Below are 20,000 nucleotides of genomic sequence, written 5' to 3'. Positions count from 1 at the left end.
ACCGACCGAGGAGGTATTCATTCTTTTATTTATTATTTTCTTTTTGTTTAATTTTATTCTGTTCCGGTCCGTTCCATTACGTTCCGTACCGTCCTCTTCTAATTTCTTCTTTCTCTCATCTCCTTTCCTTTTCGACTATTTATTTTGCACGGTAATAGCGAACACGATCGCGTTTTCGAGAACTATTTCATTGACTTCGGCGAAATTTCGATCGTGGTCGCTTGTTTCGATTCCTTTCGATTCTTCTCGAAAATCTTTCGAGGAATCTTGATGGTTGAAAACGAAGAATGTAAGAAGTTCCAAACAAAATCCCTCATGGTCGAAGGCTCCCGAATAAATCGCGATAAAGAGCAGGAGGAGGATCTTTCGCAGGGGAGGCGTCGATTTTTTCCTTTTTTTTTCATTATTTTTTTCTTTCCTTCCTTCCTTCTGTCATTGGAGATTCGAATTAAGGGCAGCCACACTCGTCGACCACCATCTTTGGGAGATCCCTCTTGATGATGTTTGAGTCTGGTCCATAGTATATTAACGACATCGGCGAAAACTTGAGGGGTGCACAACACGGCTGCATACCGGCGAGCCGATCCATCTTTCTGTACTCTTCGATCACGTGCGTGTAATAATTTAGGAACGTGTCCGGCGTTCTGTGACCCGCCGCACAGTCGCCTCTGCAGTAATTCGCGTAATATCTGCGACCCACAAACATTTTAGATCATTATGAGGGAAATATTATTTAACGGATTTGAATTACTTTGAATTACGTCATCAAAATGTATCGTAATGTGTAAGTTACAATTTACATAGAAACGTTTTCTATGGCCATATATTTTTTTTATTGAATAGACAGCGAACATGTCGATGTGAATAATGAAAGAGAGAGAGAGAGAGAGAGAGAGAGAGAGAGAGAGAGAGAGAGAGAGAGAGAGAGAGAGAGAGAAATAAAATGCTAATTGAGAATAACCATCGATAAGGATTTTTTAATTCTGGTACGCGGATTACGCTATCCCTCTCTCTTTTTCCCTCTTCTCCAGTCATGTCATGGGATTCTGTTTATAACAATTGCCTAGGATTTAAGGGCTTTCTCATGATACCTTACGAATGACTACGTGTACCGAGTGATGGCGAGCTCTCTGCAAAACTACTGTCGGCCCTGTGAAGAACAGCGACCGTCTTTTCCGACGTCTATAGAGTAGATTCTATATGATTGCCAGACGATAAGTCAACATTGATCGCGAATATCGATCGTTGCTATTATCGAATAAAACGAAAATCTTCTCTCTCTTTCTCTCCTTCTCTTACTCACTCTCTTTTTCTCTTTCTCTTTTTCTCTTTCCCTTTCTCTCCTCCCAGCGTTCCTGCTTATCGTGTTAATCGCTACTTGACTAGTATCGTCCAACTAGTACTAGTATGGATCAGCAATGTAAATATATTAATCCTCCATTCATTTAGATACTTTTGATACTCCTTGACTATCATACTAATTTATAGTTTTGCGGAAGAGATCGTGATTCATTACCCTTGAGGAGCAATTATCCAATCATCCCATCCGAGCTGAGAAAAGCTCACGTAGAATCTCTGTTTGCAGCATTGACCTTTTATAGCGCCGCTGCATTCGATCGCTCGTCTTCTTACGCGTTTCACAGCTGCGGGATCCGTACGTACAACGAGGAAAGGCCTATCCGGATCTTGAGCACCTGCAATGTATGAAAATCAATGTTAAATTTTTTTATTTGTTCGATTCATTGATAACAGATAGGGACAAGATATACATGTCGACGAATCTTCGAAACTCTTGTTCTCCACGACAAACTTCTCGATACGCATCGACCGAATTTCGGAGTTATCTACTTTATGCCCGAGAAACAGCTTATTGGTTAAGGAAAGCAATCTTGGGAAAGTTTATCGGAGAGTTATCGGAATACGAGGAGAGATCGAGTGTAAGTTGGAAAAAGCAGACTGACATTCGAACTCGAATGGTTCGCATACGATATGTATGTACTTTACGCATATATGTATTTTTGTGAAAGGAATTTTTGATGAGTATGAGAAAACTCGATAGCGATACGATATACATATCTAGAAAATTTATGATCATTGAGAAGTGCTAAAAATCATGCGTAATCTGATACATATGTTCTGCTTCAAAATCTAACTGCGAGATGTTTGTATATTCCGTTAGAAAAAGAAAATGTTCATTTCCATCTTCATTTTCATGGACATTCTGTTTTTAGTCTATTCGTTCAAAACAGAATACTCTTTAATTAAACTGATCGAAATACTCGATTGTGCGAATGTAGTGTAATGGAAGCAAAAAATGTTAATCGTTCGCGGTTATACGTCGATGAGAAGTAAGCCGATTAGGTAAGCTGATAAAGGGAACCAGAGAAATAAAGCTGATTATATTGGAGCGTGCTCGGTTTGTCACATTCCACGTGTATGTATATATGTATGTATGTATGTACGTATGTATGTATAAAATATCTGAGACTTTTTTGCTTTAATTAATGATTACATAAGAAGTTTGGCTTTCTATGCCATGAAAATGAATTTCGATTCGGAAATCTTTTAACGAAGATTAAGAAACAAAACAAATACATCTTATACAATAATACATGTATAAGATTCTTAATATAAAATGAACAAATAGGGTATTTAAAAAATATTAAACAAATTAATTGCATGTAGAGTTACAAATATTAAAATACGATGAACAATGCAAATTATTGATACCGTTTGAAAGAATTTTTTATATAATTGGTCGTATTTCAATTGAAATTAGATGACATGTGGATCACAGAAATGAAATCATAGAATTTTGGATTCGAAATTATTTCCAAATCGAAATAAGTATTGATGCAAAATAATCGATAATGCGTACACGTAACATCCGAATAATCTCGAACAGAATATACCTCACCATCTCGTACGTACATACAATATTTCGGAAGAGCAGCAATCTAGAATACTAATGCTACGAAAGGGGTTAAAATAGCAGCGTGGGAACAGGAGAAAGACAACCATGTTCGATTCCAGCGAATCCATGGAATCAAATTATCATATTGAAAGAGTTGTTCGTTAACCCCAATATGTCTTCTCAAATTAGTTACCGGCGATACGAATGTAGGCTAAACGTTATTTCTATCGTATCACCTCCCAACTTTGTGTGACTAGTCTTTATACTATGGAAGCCATATTAACCGATACGACTTCGTAGTACCTCTGTGTTATGATACGGAATTGAAATAAGGTTATCTTCTGTAGATGTTTGCAATTGAATTTCATTTATTTTTGATATACTTTTCCTTTTGATATCTCTTCCTCTCCATTTCAATAAAATTACTAAAGAATGTCATTTTTGTTGTCGCGATGTTTAATTACGATATGAGATTATCTATGTGAAGATTTGATTTTTATCAAGTTAAATGATCTCGTATCGCGTGTTCTAAGCATCAGATATACTGTTCTGCTTGCCTTTTGGATTTAACGAGGACTCGATCACGTGCGGTGAGTGTCCGCCAAAAGTCGACACGTGAACATGCGTGCCGCATCCTGTGCAATCCACCAAGAGCGTCAGTTTATCCCTCGGTGAATTCGAATTTGCTGTGTACCAATTGCTGACGACCTTTGTTACGTCGAACTTCTGCCAACCCAATTGACCAACATTTACGCCTAGGAACGTCACCATCTCGAGATGCTCCCCGAGTTCCTAAAAATCGAACGAAAATTGACCGATTTATGTCGTTAATTTTGGAAGATCACGTAATCGTTGTGACGACTATCTATCTTAACAAATCGGTCAATTAAAAAGTAATATTTTGTTTACGATTAGATGAATATTTTGTATATCGATCGATTGATTATAAATACCTATATATATATATATATATATATATATATATATATATATATATATATATATTTTCGTCTGTGCGCGAGCGTAAACAAGAAAATATTATTTTTCAAGCGATATCACGGAAGCTGTACGCTCGACCGAAACCTCACGACCGCTGCGTATAATATCGGAGGGATTATTATAAATACAGCTTGAGATAGTAGATGGGATTAGTGTCGGAAAAATCCGATAAAAAAGGTAAAAAGCTTTTCTCGTTGTATTGTATCAATATCTTGCCAGTGAAACAAATGAGGATAGTTGCTAAAGGTAGGTAGGCTTGTCAGACGTGTTAAAGTATAACACGGTTAAATGAGTTTTCATTGATTAACGTTATGATCTTAAAACGTCAAATTCTATCTTTTATTTGGTAGTTTTTCTTTGTTTTTTTTGTCATGTTTTTAGAAGATCGTCGAATAATTTTATCGATGAACTTATTATTATTTTCTTTCTACATCATCATAAATTCAATTGACAATTAGAAAGGAGCAAAATATAATAATAAGCATTTCGATATCCTAAAAATGTTCGTTTATCTTAAAATGTAATTACCTTGCCGCGCAAATGTGTCGTGTTGCCGCAACGCACCCTAAATACCCAGAGAGTGATGTTCCTTTGATTGCTTTGACCCTGACGATGATGTTGATAGTGATGAGTTTGTCTGAATTCTACTCGTGTCCAAAGGGTCGCCCGTTTGATCCTGAGAGGTTCTAATGCCGGTTCGCCGCTGGACATTGGAAATTCCAGTAATGGTTGTCCGTTCAGCGTACGCCCTAGAACCATCAACGTAATTGATTATCATAGTAATAACGAAACATTAAACGTTAAAAAATGATCGTCGGTTTGTTTTTATACAGGAAAGAAAATATACTTCATTAAATCTATGCAACTAGATATCACTCTACGATATCAAAGCGTACGTAACAGAATTTTTGTATTGACCCTTTAATACGTGATTTATTATTTTAGAAATTTTTAGCAAAAAAGAAAGAGACTTATAACTAGTTATTAAAGTGAATATAATGAAGAAAATACATTTTCATAATCTTTTTTACGACATTTAATAAAAAGCTTAAATGTTATATATATGTTAAATTATCCATTAAATTAGATTAAATGTTAATACGTTGTTACTTTGCAATCACAGGTATTTTCAAGAATTAGTTATATTTATTGTTTGAGCGAATTTATTTATTATTTGAGAGGATTAATTAAGCAAGTAACGTCTGATGATTGACGATGAAATTTACTGAGTTCATTGTCGTCTCTCTCTCTCTCTCTTTCTTTTCATTCATTCATTTGCGGACTATTAAGTAGATTCACCGTGCACCGCAATTTACGCGAATTTTAATTACATGCTCGTCCGTACGAATAAAAACGCCGCTGTCGTCGTGACATCGTCGTCTAGGTAGCAACGTCGTCGCGGTTATGGTGATTTTTCTGGACGCCACTAGTCCTGACTATTTCTCTCTCTCTCTCTCTCTCTCTCTCTCTCTTTCTCTCTTGCTCTTCTCTTTTTCCTTTCTTTTTTTTTTTTTCATACCCTCCGGCATGTTCACCCTCGCACACGTTCACCCCACCCAATTGCAGTATGTTGTTGGGTCGGACTGAGCTCGTATCGTGTAATGCGTTACAACCCTTTCCCACCATTACCAACGTTGTGTTTGTGAGTGCGTTCGCGTAATAGACATGCGAGAAAGAAAGAGTGAGAGGAAGAGGGGAGAGAGAGAGAGAGAGAGAGACAGACAGACAGACATACACACAGACAGACAGATAGATAGACAGACAGACAGATAGACAGATAGTCAGAAACAAAAGAGCGCGATGTACTTCATGTTCAAGGACTGAGACCGTGTACCTATACATATTATGTACGTATATGCATACATGATATGTCTTGAAATAATTACGAGTTACGAAAGAGAAACATTTTTGTCGTTGCGTAAAGAGGAGTCCATGGCTGTTGGAGTGGGTGTTGGAATCGCCAACGAGTAAGATTTAAATGAAAAGTCTCAAAAGGGGTTGAAGAGATCGTGCATGCGGTTAGAAGCTTGACTGAGAGTTCGGTACCACGTTCGTTTGTTCGTACATAGGAACATATGTAGGTATATTTTTTCACACCCGTTTCATTGTCTACAGACGTATAAATAGAAGTGTATATCGTCGCCACGTACATATAGATAGTATTATACATGTGTATAAGGGTATAGGATAGGTAGAAAAGAGAAGGATTACATGAGACACTATGCAGCAGTAAAATACTTACGGTAGAGTTCCGTGTAGCGAAAGAGAGAAAGAGAGAAAGAAAAAGAGAGAGAGAGAGAGAGAAGGAGAGAAGGAGAAAGATATATGCTCGTTACACGTGTGTGCGCGTAGAGTAAAAGCAGGGCGGCTTCATCCCTTAACGGTTTGGTGAGTCACGGACCGGTGGGGCTGCTCGTTCGGTGGGGATAAGCACGGGTTTGTCTGCCGCCCGTCTGCCTTCCGCCTTCCACCCCCGCCAACCAGTCAGTATTCTCTTTTTAACCCCTCTCGTTCGCTTGCTCGAGCGCGCGCGCGCACCCACACACACCCCACCACTGTGCTCCGCTCAGCCATCGTGACTCGTTGCTGTCGCTGGACGCCAGCAGCTGCGAGATATTCAACCTGCCGGCCTCCCGACTACGCGCTTAACCTTTTAAGTGCGCCAGACTGAACGAGTGCGAGAGAGAGAAAGAGTGTGCACTTATACCGTCCGTCTTTGCGAGAATCCAAAGACGCGACACGTCTGCTTTTACTCTCTCTCTCTCTCTCTCTTCCTTTCTTTCTTTTTCTCTCTCTTTAGCTCTCTCCAGCTCTCTCTCTTCCTCTTTATACACACACGGAGCCCGCCCGCCTGCCTGCCTGCCTGCTTTGCTTGCCTGTTGTGTCTCTCGAAGCCCTCCGCCGAGACTTCGAGTTTCTCTTACACACGTCGTCGTCGCCTTCGTCGTCATCGTCGGCGGCCTATATATGACTCCTTTACCTCGTCTAGTACAAAAAAAAGGAAATAGAAAACGCTTAATGTCAACCACGAATTGCATACCAATGCTACTCGCCATACAAGAGACAGACGGAGACAAAGGCAGAGACAGAGAGAGAGAGAGAGAGAAAGAAAGAGAGAGAGAGAGAGAGACAGAGAGAGAGAAACAGAGAGAGAGAGAGAGAAAGAGAGAGAGAGAGAGATAGAAGGAATAAAAAAGAAGGGTAGAAAAAACAGAACACTGGAAACGCGTACGAAAAATCGTATCTTGTTCTTTCCAATTCCTTATCTCTCTCTCTCTCCCTTTTTCTTCCGCTCTCTCTCTCTCTCTCTCTCTCTCTCTTTTTCTTCCGCTCTCTTGGATGCTATGCGGTCTTGCATACGAAAGTTCACTTTGGTTACGGTATCCGTGTCCGGTATGGAAGCATATTTTTGTTGAGGAACAAAAATTTAAAATTGCTGATAAAAGAAAAGAAGAAACAACGGTGAAAGATTGGGTTTTGTTTTATTTCCAATTCATTCTTCGATCGCTATTGAATGTTTTACGCTCAAGCACAAAGAATTTATGCGAACTGTTATTAGACATTTCCTTAGAATTCATTTATGTCGTCCTTTAACTCGTAGGAGTGAATCGCTCATAATTGTTCATTCGTAATCAAGTAATGGCAAAGAACGAAAATGCGGTAAAATTAAAAAAAAAATGAAAAGTAAGTTGCTCAAAGTGCAATAAGTGATTTTTCAATCGTTTTGAAAATCGAAACAAAATGTAAGTACTGATGAGAAAGAAGATGATAGACAAACGTTTAGGGGTAAGAGTCTACTTGATCTTACGATCTTACGATTGAATAGAGAATCTCTTTCTAGTCTAAATATTAGGGAAGCATCAAGTGGAAAATACTGTTTATACGAAGTCGGTACACGAAAAGTAGCTTAATAAGTGCGATTCAAATGGAAAGAAAAAGAAAAAGAGAGAAGGAATAAATATATATATATATATATATATATATATATATATATATATATACATATATATATATGTATGTATTAATGGGATGTATCGAAAAACGTACGAACGAGAAATATAATACATAGATATGCATAAAACGATCTAAATGCTTCTCTTTTTCTCTTATTGAGTCGCTGTACCATAAGGACATTTCACTGGAAAGGGTCAGAACGGGCGATATTTGCTTTTAATTCATTCTGATTTATGTCTTCGATCGTTTCAATATCGTCGTATCACCATTATCGTAGAAAAAGACGATAACTGTCCGGTGAACGTGAAGTACGATATCGGGATACAATAGCTGTAAGAAGAATCATTCTCGATTTCATGCTTTCGAGAAGCGTTCTCGCAAAAAAACCGAGGATCGATGAGACATTAATGCTCCGCGGTTATGTCGTCTCGCATGGCGGAGCATTGATACTGAAAATGCGGCAAGGACTATGTACTTACGTGTTTCGTTCTTCCACGTTTTTCATTTTTTCTTTTTCCATTTTATTCTTATTCTCGCTCGTTTTTACAAGAAAAAGAATCATCTTCCGATTACACTCAATGGGATTTCATCTGATTTTCATTTACTTGCAGATGAAAACACATAATATCTGTAAGTATACTATACATTTTTCGTTCTAAGAGAATTTCAAGAAATAAAAAAGAATGCGACGAAATTTTTTTTCTTATATTTTATTTGCTAATTTGTGTGATAAGAATTTAGATTACAATTAACATTGATATAGTTTCCTTTAAATCCATGAGACAATACTTTCTTTTTTATTTTCTTAAGTTTAAACATTCGATTAAATTTTACAATTTCGATGCTAATTATTTTAAATTATTTTTAATTATTTTTAATCCTTAAATTATCGGCTTTATTCTACGTATCTCAATCCTCTATCTTCCTTTATTTCATTCTTATAAAACGAAGAAAACAAGATAATTTGTACGCGAGAACACATATCCCTCGATTTCGAAATTTCTCTTAGACTTTGGAACGATAATCGATAAAGACGAGAAGAGTTACAGTCGGTATGAAATGAAATAATAGAATTCTTCTTCTTCCAAGCAATCTCACGAGACTAGAACGAGCGTATGAATATCAACGAAAGAGGACAAAGATGAAATATTGGTGGACGGTGGCTTTTCACGTCCTTGGCGCATGATCGACAATTGGTGATCCTTGAGTTTTAGTGATAGAATATCCTTGCTGTTATTTCGGCGTATTTGGCGTACATATATATATAATAGTATGTATATATATACATACGCGCGCGCGTATGTGTTTGCTTACATAGTACAGTGAGCAAGAGAAAGAGAGAAAAAAAAGAAAGAGAGAGAGAGAAAGAGGAAGAGTCATCCGCCATTTCGTACGTTTTATTTTCCTCCCACCTCGTTCTCTTTCATCCTCACCCCTTACACGACTTAGTATCACCCTTATCCCTTTCGAAATGGTTTCGAATTTCGAAGAACGAAGAAAACAACGACACTCGTCCGATGTAAAAAACATAATGGAGTGTGATATATGGGCTCTTAGCGACGGTTTCTAATATCGGTTAGTCTCGTTAGTCTACATGTATCTATGTACTAGTTTTAAGTTTGAGCAAAATAATGTATAATAACAGTTACGATTTTATGATTGCGTTTTATTAGTTGGTCTCACCACTTTGTCTTTATTCTCAGATTGTAAAAGAAAAAAAGAACGATATACTCATTGCTCCTGTTGTCGAATTATCAGAGAGAAAAGAAGAGAGAGAGAGAGAGAGAGAGAGAGAGAGAAATGGGAGTGGAAGAGATGGTTATTTTCTTAATAGTTTTTTACATATGCGAAGGTGCATTCTTTTCGTCAATAGATTTAGTCATGTGGTTCATTCAAAAAAAGTTGTGTAACTGTCTTGAAAATCGAGACGTGACAATATTATGCAGTAGGAAACGTCCAAATTAGCGTTTTATTGTTTAATAGAATAACTCTTCGTCAATTCATATTACTTTCGTTTTTTCATTCGAAATAATCTTTATTATTTTGTCATTAATATTTTATCGATAATTAACTTAAGATGCTTATTGTTTGCGTTTATTTTAAATTAAACATCAAACTTGATATCTTTAATAATTTGTTAAAAAAGTTTATCATTAAAATCCTTGAAATGAAATATTTATTCGATTAGATATATATAAATCTGTAAATAATTAAAATAATACTTTTTCACTCTTTCAAAGTTTTCTATGAAATAATAGTTTTAAGAAACTATTCAAGAAATATATAGCATTAATTTTTTTAAATAAAAAACTTTATTCTTAAGTTTCATAGTATAACTTTATAAATGAATACATAAATAAATAAATAAATAAATGTTGTAAATTTAAATTAAAATAAATAAAGATTTTTTAAATCTTTTCAAAAAAAAATTATTTTATTTATTTATATTAAAATCTTTGCTAACAAAAAGAATTCCTTAAAATAAAATTTATTAATATTTACTAATTTATTAATAAATAAAACATCATAAATTATTAATTATTTTTCTATCATTTATAGCTTCAATTTTTTATTATAACTTAAATAACTTACAGTCTTAAAATAAAAAAAAGATTTTAATAATAAAGTTTGACTGTTTCCTTCCTCACGAGGTCATCCTTGTGCCACGGAAAGGCGTTGTTACTAGAGAAAAGTTTTGTACCGAGATAAGTTGAGTTTTGCTAATACTTTAGTGATGATAAAAAGAAAAAAAGATTTCATCAGCTACAACGATCATCTTAATATATTCCAAAGATTAGAATAAACGGAAAAGACTTCAACGCAAGTGACAATTCAGAGTGTCGATACCGATAAGAAAAAAAGAATACTGTAGAAAGGAGAAATGAAACATATACGTATACACATACACACATACATATACATATACTTATATATATATATACATATACATATACATATACATATACATATACATATACATATACATATACATATACATATACATATACATATACATATACATATACATATACATATACATATACATATACATATACATATACATATACATATACATATACATATACATATACATATACATATACATATACATATACATATACATATACATATACATATACATATACATATACATATACATATACATATACATATACATATACATATACATATATATACATATACATATACATATACATATACATATACATATACATATACATATACATATATATATACATATACATATATATACATATACATATACATATACATATATGTATATATATACGTGTATATATATATATATATATATATATATATATATATATATATATATATATATATATATATGTATAATATATATACACAAACAGGGTGGATAATAAAATTCGTCCGTCTCGCGGATAATCATCGATGGAATATAGGATGGGAAAGGGTGGGTTGGATGCATTCGGAATTCTCAGCCAGAATTCTCTTTCATGGTTTAATGGTCGCGGAGAGGTAGTGACTGGCCGGAGCCGAAGACGTCGTCGTCGTCGTCGTCGTCGTCGTCGTCGTCGTCGTCGTCGTCGTCGTTGTCGTCGTCGTCGTCGTCGTCGTCGTCGTCGTCGTCGTCGTCGTCGTCGTCGTCGTTGTCGTCGTCGTCGTCGTCGTCGTCGTCGTCATCGTCGTCGTCGTCGTTGCGAGCGGGCTGAAGAGGCGTCGTTCGACTTTCGAACGGCCTCGCTCGAGTTTCGAGTGCGTCGTGTGTCGCACTTTTCGAGGTCGGTACATTTAATACTTTTGCCTTTTTTCTCTTCCTCTTCCCCCTCTGTCTCTCTCAGTGTCTATCTTTCACTATTTCTCTCTCTCTCTTTCTCTATCTCTATTTCTCTCCCTCTCCTTCGTCAGATCCCCTTACGCCGCAATGCGACACCAACAGATTCCGCACCGGCGAACGACGCTTGGAAAAGACCACGATTTCAGGAAGTACCATTTTTAAAAAAAGGAAAAGCAAGTTGTACTAGGAGGACGAAAATTTAGGCTTTTACACGATATAATTGATCTCTACTGGAAGAAAGATGAGTGGATGAGAGAGAGAGAGAGAGAGAGAGAGAGAGAGAGAGAGAGAGAGAGAGAAAGAGAGCGAGAGTAAAAGAATTGGCGAAAGATAGAAAGAAAGAAAGAGAGAGGATATGATTATCGATTCGTGTTCGTCTCTCCACGACTTCATAGTTAGTCGTTTCCTGTGGCGAGAAAAGTATTTTTACTTCAGAATAAATTCCCATAACTTAGATTTACTAAGTGTTCGTTTCATTCTTACAATAACGATGATCAGATTTCTTTGCGTAAAACTTTCTGAAGTACCTTTAATTAAATTCTTTAATTTTCAATCTCTTTCTTCGTTTCTTCTTCTCCTTCAAATAATCGAGTATCATCGATGTGGATATCAACGAAAATCGATAAAATAAATTAATTTTCCTTTTTCTAGGATGAAAAAACGAGAAGAGGATATAAAAACGCCAAGACATTACAATAACGTTGTAGTTAGGCAACATCATTCCTTTTATCAACGATCGACAATGATTATCCTCGGCCTCCGTGTTTCTATGAATACGTTAGTACGTCTTGAATAGTTGGCAAGCCATCCAAAATTTTCTCTATGTGTTCTCTCGCAAAGCAATCACTAGATTTCTCTTTTTCTTTTACTTTTAACAATAAATATTTATGCTCGTCATAATTTTAGATATCATTGATGTTTTTCATTGAATTTCGACAAAATCTTTACTTCGAGGTACATTGAATTTTTATAAAAAATTATATAAAGGATAATGATTATCAGATTCAGAGAGACGAATGTAAACGTAATTTATTGTCCTTTCTGTATCCTATATCTCTTATATATGTATATCTTATATATATATATATATATATATATATATATATATATATATATATATATATATATAATTTCTTTATTGTGTTTATCACTATCGATAAATTCTCGCCAGAATGTTTTATCGTCTAACATCGAACGAATGCGATCATTTTCTACTTGCGGGCTTTTCCAAAAATGTTAAGACCTCGTGGGGAAATCTAATCTCGGATACTTGGCAAGATATGCTGAGTTTCCCTTGCCCATAATTTTTCTTCTCGTCGTAACGTAAATCTTCCACTTTTCGTTCGCAACTACATGGAAAATAATTTTCTAAAGCAACAATGTGCCGTTTATTTTACTATCATGACTTCTGTCACAGATTTAGATGGTGCAATGCTCATGGTCAATGATCGAGATCTATTATCGAGTTCAATAAATCTATAGGCGTGTAAGTGAGAAATCGTTTTTTTTTTTGTAAAAAGAATAAAGAAATGTTGCACGTATAGGAACACGGAAAGCAACGATGAAGAGGAAATTCATTGAATTCGTTAATCATAATCTAATTTCAGGGCCTATGGTGACTTTAAAAGCTAATCAAAGGGATACTTCCTTCCCTTCTATCACTTTGATAATCCGACATTATTCATCCGTCACTTTTACGTGCACTTTTGTAACGTCATTCTGACTATTGACTTTTTTACTTTTTTAACGCATTGTACTTGACAGACTGTTGTATGAACATATCACGGGTTACGATCATTTTATCAGTTTCTTCCACAAAAATTTACATGGTTTTTAACATCGCGTGTAAAGAGTGAATCGTGTAGATGGTCACGAATCAGTCTTTGCCGAGCAGAAAATATATCGAAAAAAATCGTTAATGCGGTTGAACGATTTGATAAATGATTTCATGTAAATTTGACAAAAGTTACATGCAAACTTGTAAGAAATCACGGTGACTCAGTTTGCATAGTAAACTATTCTTGAAATATATCGTCCATCAGAAAAAAGAAAAAAATAAAAAAAGGACAAAAATACATTTATATGAAATAATCTGTAAGAAATAATATTTAAGAGAAATATTAATTAAAATTCTTGTAACTGATAATAGAATTTTTCAATGACATAGTTGACATTACCAGATAGTAGGCACATGGACTGTTACGGGTTGATCAACTATAGTGGAGTTGCAGTTTCCGTTAGAGCGGAAAGTGGTGAGGCAACATTGAGCGATCAATCTATTAGCACGGCCAAGGTTCGAAAGTTATAGGCTTTGCAATCTTAGTTCACATCGAACGAAGTACGATTCCCAAGGATACGTGCGATCGTTCAACCAAACGTTCGCTATCGATCACCGTCAGGGTCTCTAAGCGAAACGCTTTCTTGAGTTTGTAAAATGTCTACGATAAGAGTAAAGCAGTATTCAAAGGGGAAAACGTTTCTTTCCTTTCCCTTTCGACTTGTCTCATAAAGCTCGTCGACTTTATTGAGCCGAGCATAAAAAGAGACGAAAAAAAAGAAAAATAGCAAAGAGAGAAAGAAAGAAAGAAAAGAAAAGAAGTCATCCAAACTCGAGGCAGCGTTGCTATTAAATCGGGGGGGGGGGAGAGAAAGAAAGAGAGAAAAAGAGAGAGAGAGGGATAGAGGAAGAGAATGAGATTTATGATCTCGCGAACTTTTCCGTACGTTTTCCCGGAGCACGAAGTGAAACGTTTTAATTCAAATCAATTAACGAAGTTCAAATGCATGTATTCAAACCCGATTGTTTTAATGATCGTTTCTTTTTTTTTTCTTTTTTTTGTTTGTTTAATTCTTTTTTGTTTTATTTTTTCTTGTTTCTTCTTTCTAAAGTCATCGTAGAAACAATAAAGATATCATAGTCATGATTTCTCATCAGTACGTATCACAAAATTAACGTAGTTGGCAATGTGAACGTAACGTTCGCATTTGCGTATATTTTTTAGGGCTTAGACGAACACGTATGAACAGACAGAAAGAAGAAACTCGTGGACTTTGCCAACCGTTTCTATGATTTATAACGTCATTCACTTCCCTTTAAGGGTGCATGCGTGTGTACTTAAGGCGAACTCGTTGGAACGTTGTTGGAACGTGATAGACACCTAACCTAACTTCTTCTCAATCGACATGAGTAACGATTCCATTCAGGACTCGCAACAATTTCAAACATCGTTCAATTTTTTCCTTCTTTTTTTCATGCAATTATCTTGGTAATGCAATTACCTTTTCATCCCCAAAAAATTAACGCATTTTTCAAAGAAAATAATAACTAGAAATAACTAGACAGTTAAATATAACTTTCTAGTGGACATAATGTTTATAAAAATGTTCTGAAAATATGGTGGACTTAGTGTTCATTGATTAATAATTGATCGTACGAAAATGTTCGTGCGAAAACGTTCGTGCGGATACATTGATCTTAGAAGATAGAAAAGGAGATAAATTCGAAAAAAGAAATCTTTGAAAGATAGAAAGGGGAAAAGTCTTTTAGTGGATTGGTATAAACGCTTTGAAACAACCTATACGTCGTTGTATCGTCGGACGAGCAAGATTTACGTGCCGTTGACTTTACTGAAGAAACTTGGCTTGTATTATGTGGACAACCAATGGCGTCGTTCTACATCATAATAATGTTGTATTTCCTTCTTCGTTTGAAAAGAAGAAGGAAAATAGAAAAAAAGAAAACAGAAAGAAAGAAAAAAGAAAAGAAAAGAAAAGGAAAGAAAAGAAAAGAAAAGGAAAGAAAAGAAAAGTATAACGTAATGAGGTCAACGATTAACCAAACCATCGTCCGTTTTCGCTGATCGCTTTAATCGATCGTCCAATATAATTGAAAAAACCTATTTGGAACGAACGTCTCGGATTATTTACGAAAAGACGCAATATACTCTCTTCCACTTCTTCTTCTTATCTTAACGGGAGACGTAATTGCGTGATGTTATTTCTTAAGGGAAAAGTAGTTCTTGATTTTGAAAAGACGTTCTCAAAACCGGTGAAATTATCAATTTCTCGTATCTCGTCTTTTTCCCTTCTTTATCTCACTTTACTATGTGTTCCGTGATTCTCACCATTTTCGCTCTGTCTCCTCTTAATCGGGGTTAGCGCGAACACGGCTAGAACGCATCGTAAATTCTGTGCAAGCGCACGTCACTAAGAAAAAGAGAGATTTCTTCGTCGCCAAATCGTCCATTTAAGACATAGTATCGCGGTATAGGGTTGTCGAAGGGCGAGAAAATGGGAGAAGTGCTGGAAGAGGGCGACGATAGAATAGGATAGGGGAGACGGGCGGTGGATGGACGAAGGAGGAACTAAAAGCGAGAGAAATAGATACAGGATGTTGAAGAGCAAATGTCTTCTTTTTTCATCCTGTCCGCACACATTTATCTATTCATTTATCTAATAACGTATTTATTTGTCTATTCATTTACCTATTTTTTCAAATTAAAACTCCGCATCTGCTATGATACCGACTAAGATGCAACCCTATCTTATCGACCATATCGATTCATATTATTATCGACTGAGTAAACCGTGATACAGGATTTAATGCGTTTCAGATCGATAAAAAGAAGATAGTAAAGGCCAACAGGAATTAATGAAATTAACGTTTCTTTAGTAACGTGCTAGAAACGGAAAACGTTTTTTCTTGTTTTCTTTTTCTTTTCTTTTTTTTCTTTTTTTTCGAGAATACAAATTTTCTGTGATTCTCTTAAAACAGTAATCAGCCCAATTATGTCGCTGTAAAATCTATGTGATACGGTAAAAAGAAATTGTTCTTTCACGTCCAATTCACGATACTTGTATTCATCGAACTACACGTTATGATTTTTTTGATGATTTCTATATCATGCCGATATGTAAATCGTCGGACTTACTAAATGGATTTATCTAAAGGAAATATAGATACCTTTTATGACGAAAGATTTTGTAAAAGTTCCACAAAATTATGATTGTTACGATGATTATAGTAGCAGTATAGATCAACTATGTACGGTAATAAATTATACAGAGATGCATATATATGTATATAAACTCGTAACATTTTTATATACACATAGAACTATACTAGAAAGTGATAGATTCGCAGTGTCCACGTGATCTGGTCAAGGATATGTTCATTATGTGGAAACCTGCGAGTAACATATCGCTATCGCTTTAAAATTCAATCGATTGCAGTTCAACAAACATTGTTTTGTAAACGATGCTTAATTCGATCTATAAAGTCGATTTATATATGAACGTTTTATTAGAAAAATTGGCGAATGCTATATCACTATGACAATTGGAAGTTTTTTATTACGAGAGCAATTTTCTTGGAGGAGTTCAACCGATCTTATTTTCTCTCTCTCTCTCTCTCTCTCTCTCTCTCTCTCTTTCTCTTTTTCTCCCTCTTCATCTCCTTTTCATTTTTTTTGCTTTTCTTTACTTACCGAAAGTGATAAAGGCAGAATTAATAAGACATTGACTACAAATTGTACGTACTATTTTGTAATGTAAGAAACGCCGAGAATTTTTTGTTGATCGTAGAAATAGAAGAGATAAAAAACGCTGAATAGTAGAAGGTCGAGAGATCGAGAATTCGACCTTCCTATGAATTGTTATCGTTGGACGGACGAACGAATGAACAAACGAATGAACGAACGAATGAATGAAGAAGTACTGTCAATGTATCGTTGGAAGGGAAAGAAAAAGCTCGCTTCAGTTGTCCAAATGAATTAGCCTTGTAAGAAACATTGTGGAAACTTAGAGAAAGACAGATAAAGAAAGGATAAGTATAGAGATAATGGCTTCGGTCTATTTCACGAATTTTTATCGTTCTGATAAACGAACGGACATACAAAGAGAATTGAAAAAATGGACTTTCAGTCTGATATCTCAATTCGCAGGATTTCATTGGAATTTTTCTTTTCTTCTTTTTTTATATTTTTATTTTTTTACTTTTCGTGAACATTGTTTTAAACATTTCAACATTTTAGAATCACTGAATCGGTTCGGCTTTGGGCCAAATCGCGAATGAATGTACAATAAATAACATTGTTAGAAGTAAAATTATATCATTATATTCTTGCGATAGGATCTAAAATATCCTAAGCGATAGAGAGAAAATAGATCTTTATTGGTTAAAATGCATTTAGAGAAGAAATAGAATTCTCTATTATCTAAAATGCATTTAAAGAAGAAATAGATTTCTCTATTGCTTAGATAGTTAGATGTATATTACACAAAAAAAGAAACGAAGATTTTTTCATCTATGATTGGAAATACATGCCATGAAATATAGGTCAGAAAATTTCGTTTTTTCGTTCCTTTTTATTTCTTTTCTGTTCATCAGTAGTTTCGTATTCTTTTCGTATACTTTTCTTCTTTCGAGAATAAATTGATTATACGATTTCCTTTTTCAATTTTCGAGATAAACTTTTCTCACGGTTTATTCTACTTTGTAATACAATGTTCATTTTCGTATTATCATTTTCTTCGTGTATTAATATTTTCGATAAAGAAGATTTTATAAAAAGTATCTTACATTGATTCAATCAGAAAAGTTTTTTTCACGGATAAAATAATATTAAGAAATAATTCGTAACGTTTTTGTTACTACATACCTAAGTCGTTACAAAAATAATTTATTTGATTTAATCTAACTGTTATTTTTCTTCAATCAAATCAACACCTGAAGCAATGATTAGATTTCGGTAAAAGAATCAAATCGAGACTGGTAAAAAGTACTGATCGAGTTCTTATAGTTTATATAAATCTCTATCAGCCTTAGCATTAGATATCGTGATGGTATCTAATGTTAATTAATGTTGCATTTACACTTCCGATTATCGCGGTATCGTATTCTTGTCAATTTCGTGGAACTGTTCGTATGATAATGACGTAATCGTCACACGCACGCACGATTTCGATTTTTCGCGTGTTAGGATCGAAAATAACCGCACACATTGCTTTTGACGATAAGTTGATGCTAATAGTACAACCGAAGTGAAGGAAGCAGAAGAACATGATCTATGATCAACACAATCTAATTTGTATGACATTAACGTCATACATGCTAATTGATACTGCTTCCTTCGAGTCGATCGAATAACCGTGAACTTTTAAACTGCTCTACCTTGTCCTTGTGTTTACGCTTGAAGAATGAAAAATACTTCTACTCCGAATAAGCCAATCGAAGCTTTTCAATCGAACCTAGATTTTTCGATCGTTACTAATGAACTATATACTATATACAACATAGGTTGTACACAATAATTACTAAATGAAAATACTATGAAAGACTATAAAGTAATTAAAATCTGGGATTAAATAATTTATGCCTCCTTAATTTGTATATTCTTCTTCTTTGTAAGATCTATGTATATATTTAGTATTATTATCTTTTCCATTTTGTGTACGATCAAAATTTTCAACCTAACTAATACAACTAATTGTACGTACGTGCACATATATTCGAGATGTGTCTGTGTGTGTGTATGTATACGTATATATCGAAAAAAAGTCGAATTTATATCGTATTAATTCTGCAAGACCTTTCATTAAAATAATTTTCATAAATAACCAATCGAAGACAACATTGTATGCCCCTTAAATTTTGAATCATTTTCATCCCATCTTCCAACGCTCTCTTTTGCTATCAACAAGAATTCAAGTATCCCAACTACCTTGGTGAATGTAAGATGGTTCGAAACAAATATATTAGTAATTAAGAAACTAGGATTCGAAGAGGTGAAATGAAAAAGAGGGATGTTATATTGTGCAAGATAAGGTCTCATCAATAAATTCGTTTAAAGTTATTACAAGTTACTCGTTGAAGATAGACAACGAATTTTCCTAACCCTTCCACATAGACTACACGCTCGAGGAAGGGTGTATATACGTTCGAGATTTGCAAGAGGGTGTACAAATCCAATTAGAGGGCGATATGTTGACTGACGCGTGTTCAAGACAAGGTAGTACATTGATATGAACGCACAAAGACGACATATTTCTTCGTATCCAGTCTCTCAGCTCAAAGACGTAGTTCATAGGACCGAGACGATTGATCGTAATACGCTCAATCAAATAAGAGGGTCAGATATACCCGGTTGGTAACCCTGATCGAGATCTATCGCCACGTGGTCGCCATGTACACGCGCGATGTGTGACATGCATCATGTAAAGTAAAGCATATACACGAATGCAGCAATCAGATTAGTTAGGATAGCGTTGATAGTTTTTAAATGCGAATTCATT

At 35.0% G+C, this 20,000-nt stretch overlaps 1 protein-coding gene across 1 annotated transcript in view; it reads right to left on the bottom strand.

The window, feature by feature from the left end:
* LOC124427324 (inhibin beta chain) overlaps positions 1-20,000 on the bottom strand; it is a 36,323-nt gene that overhangs the window by 88 nt on the left and 16,235 nt on the right. The window contains exons 2-5 of the mRNA XM_046970105.1: positions 4,442-4,662; positions 3,472-3,706; positions 1,517-1,694; positions 1-689 (exon numbers count right to left, since the gene is read on the bottom strand). The exon at positions 1-689 is cut by the window's left edge and continues 88 nt beyond it. Coding sequence (XP_046826061.1) covers positions 449-689; positions 1,517-1,694; positions 3,472-3,706; positions 4,442-4,662 — 875 coding nt within the window. The 3' untranslated portion in view covers positions 1-448. The remainder of the gene's footprint in view (positions 690-1,516; positions 1,695-3,471; positions 3,707-4,441; positions 4,663-20,000) is intronic.

This window comes from Vespa crabro, chromosome 10, assembly GCF_910589235.1.
Source record: "Vespa crabro chromosome 10, iyVesCrab1.2, whole genome shotgun sequence".
NCBI classification, from domain to species: Eukaryota; Metazoa; Arthropoda; class Insecta; order Hymenoptera; family Vespidae; genus Vespa; species Vespa crabro.
This window is presented reverse-complemented; position numbering and strand designations above follow the sequence as displayed.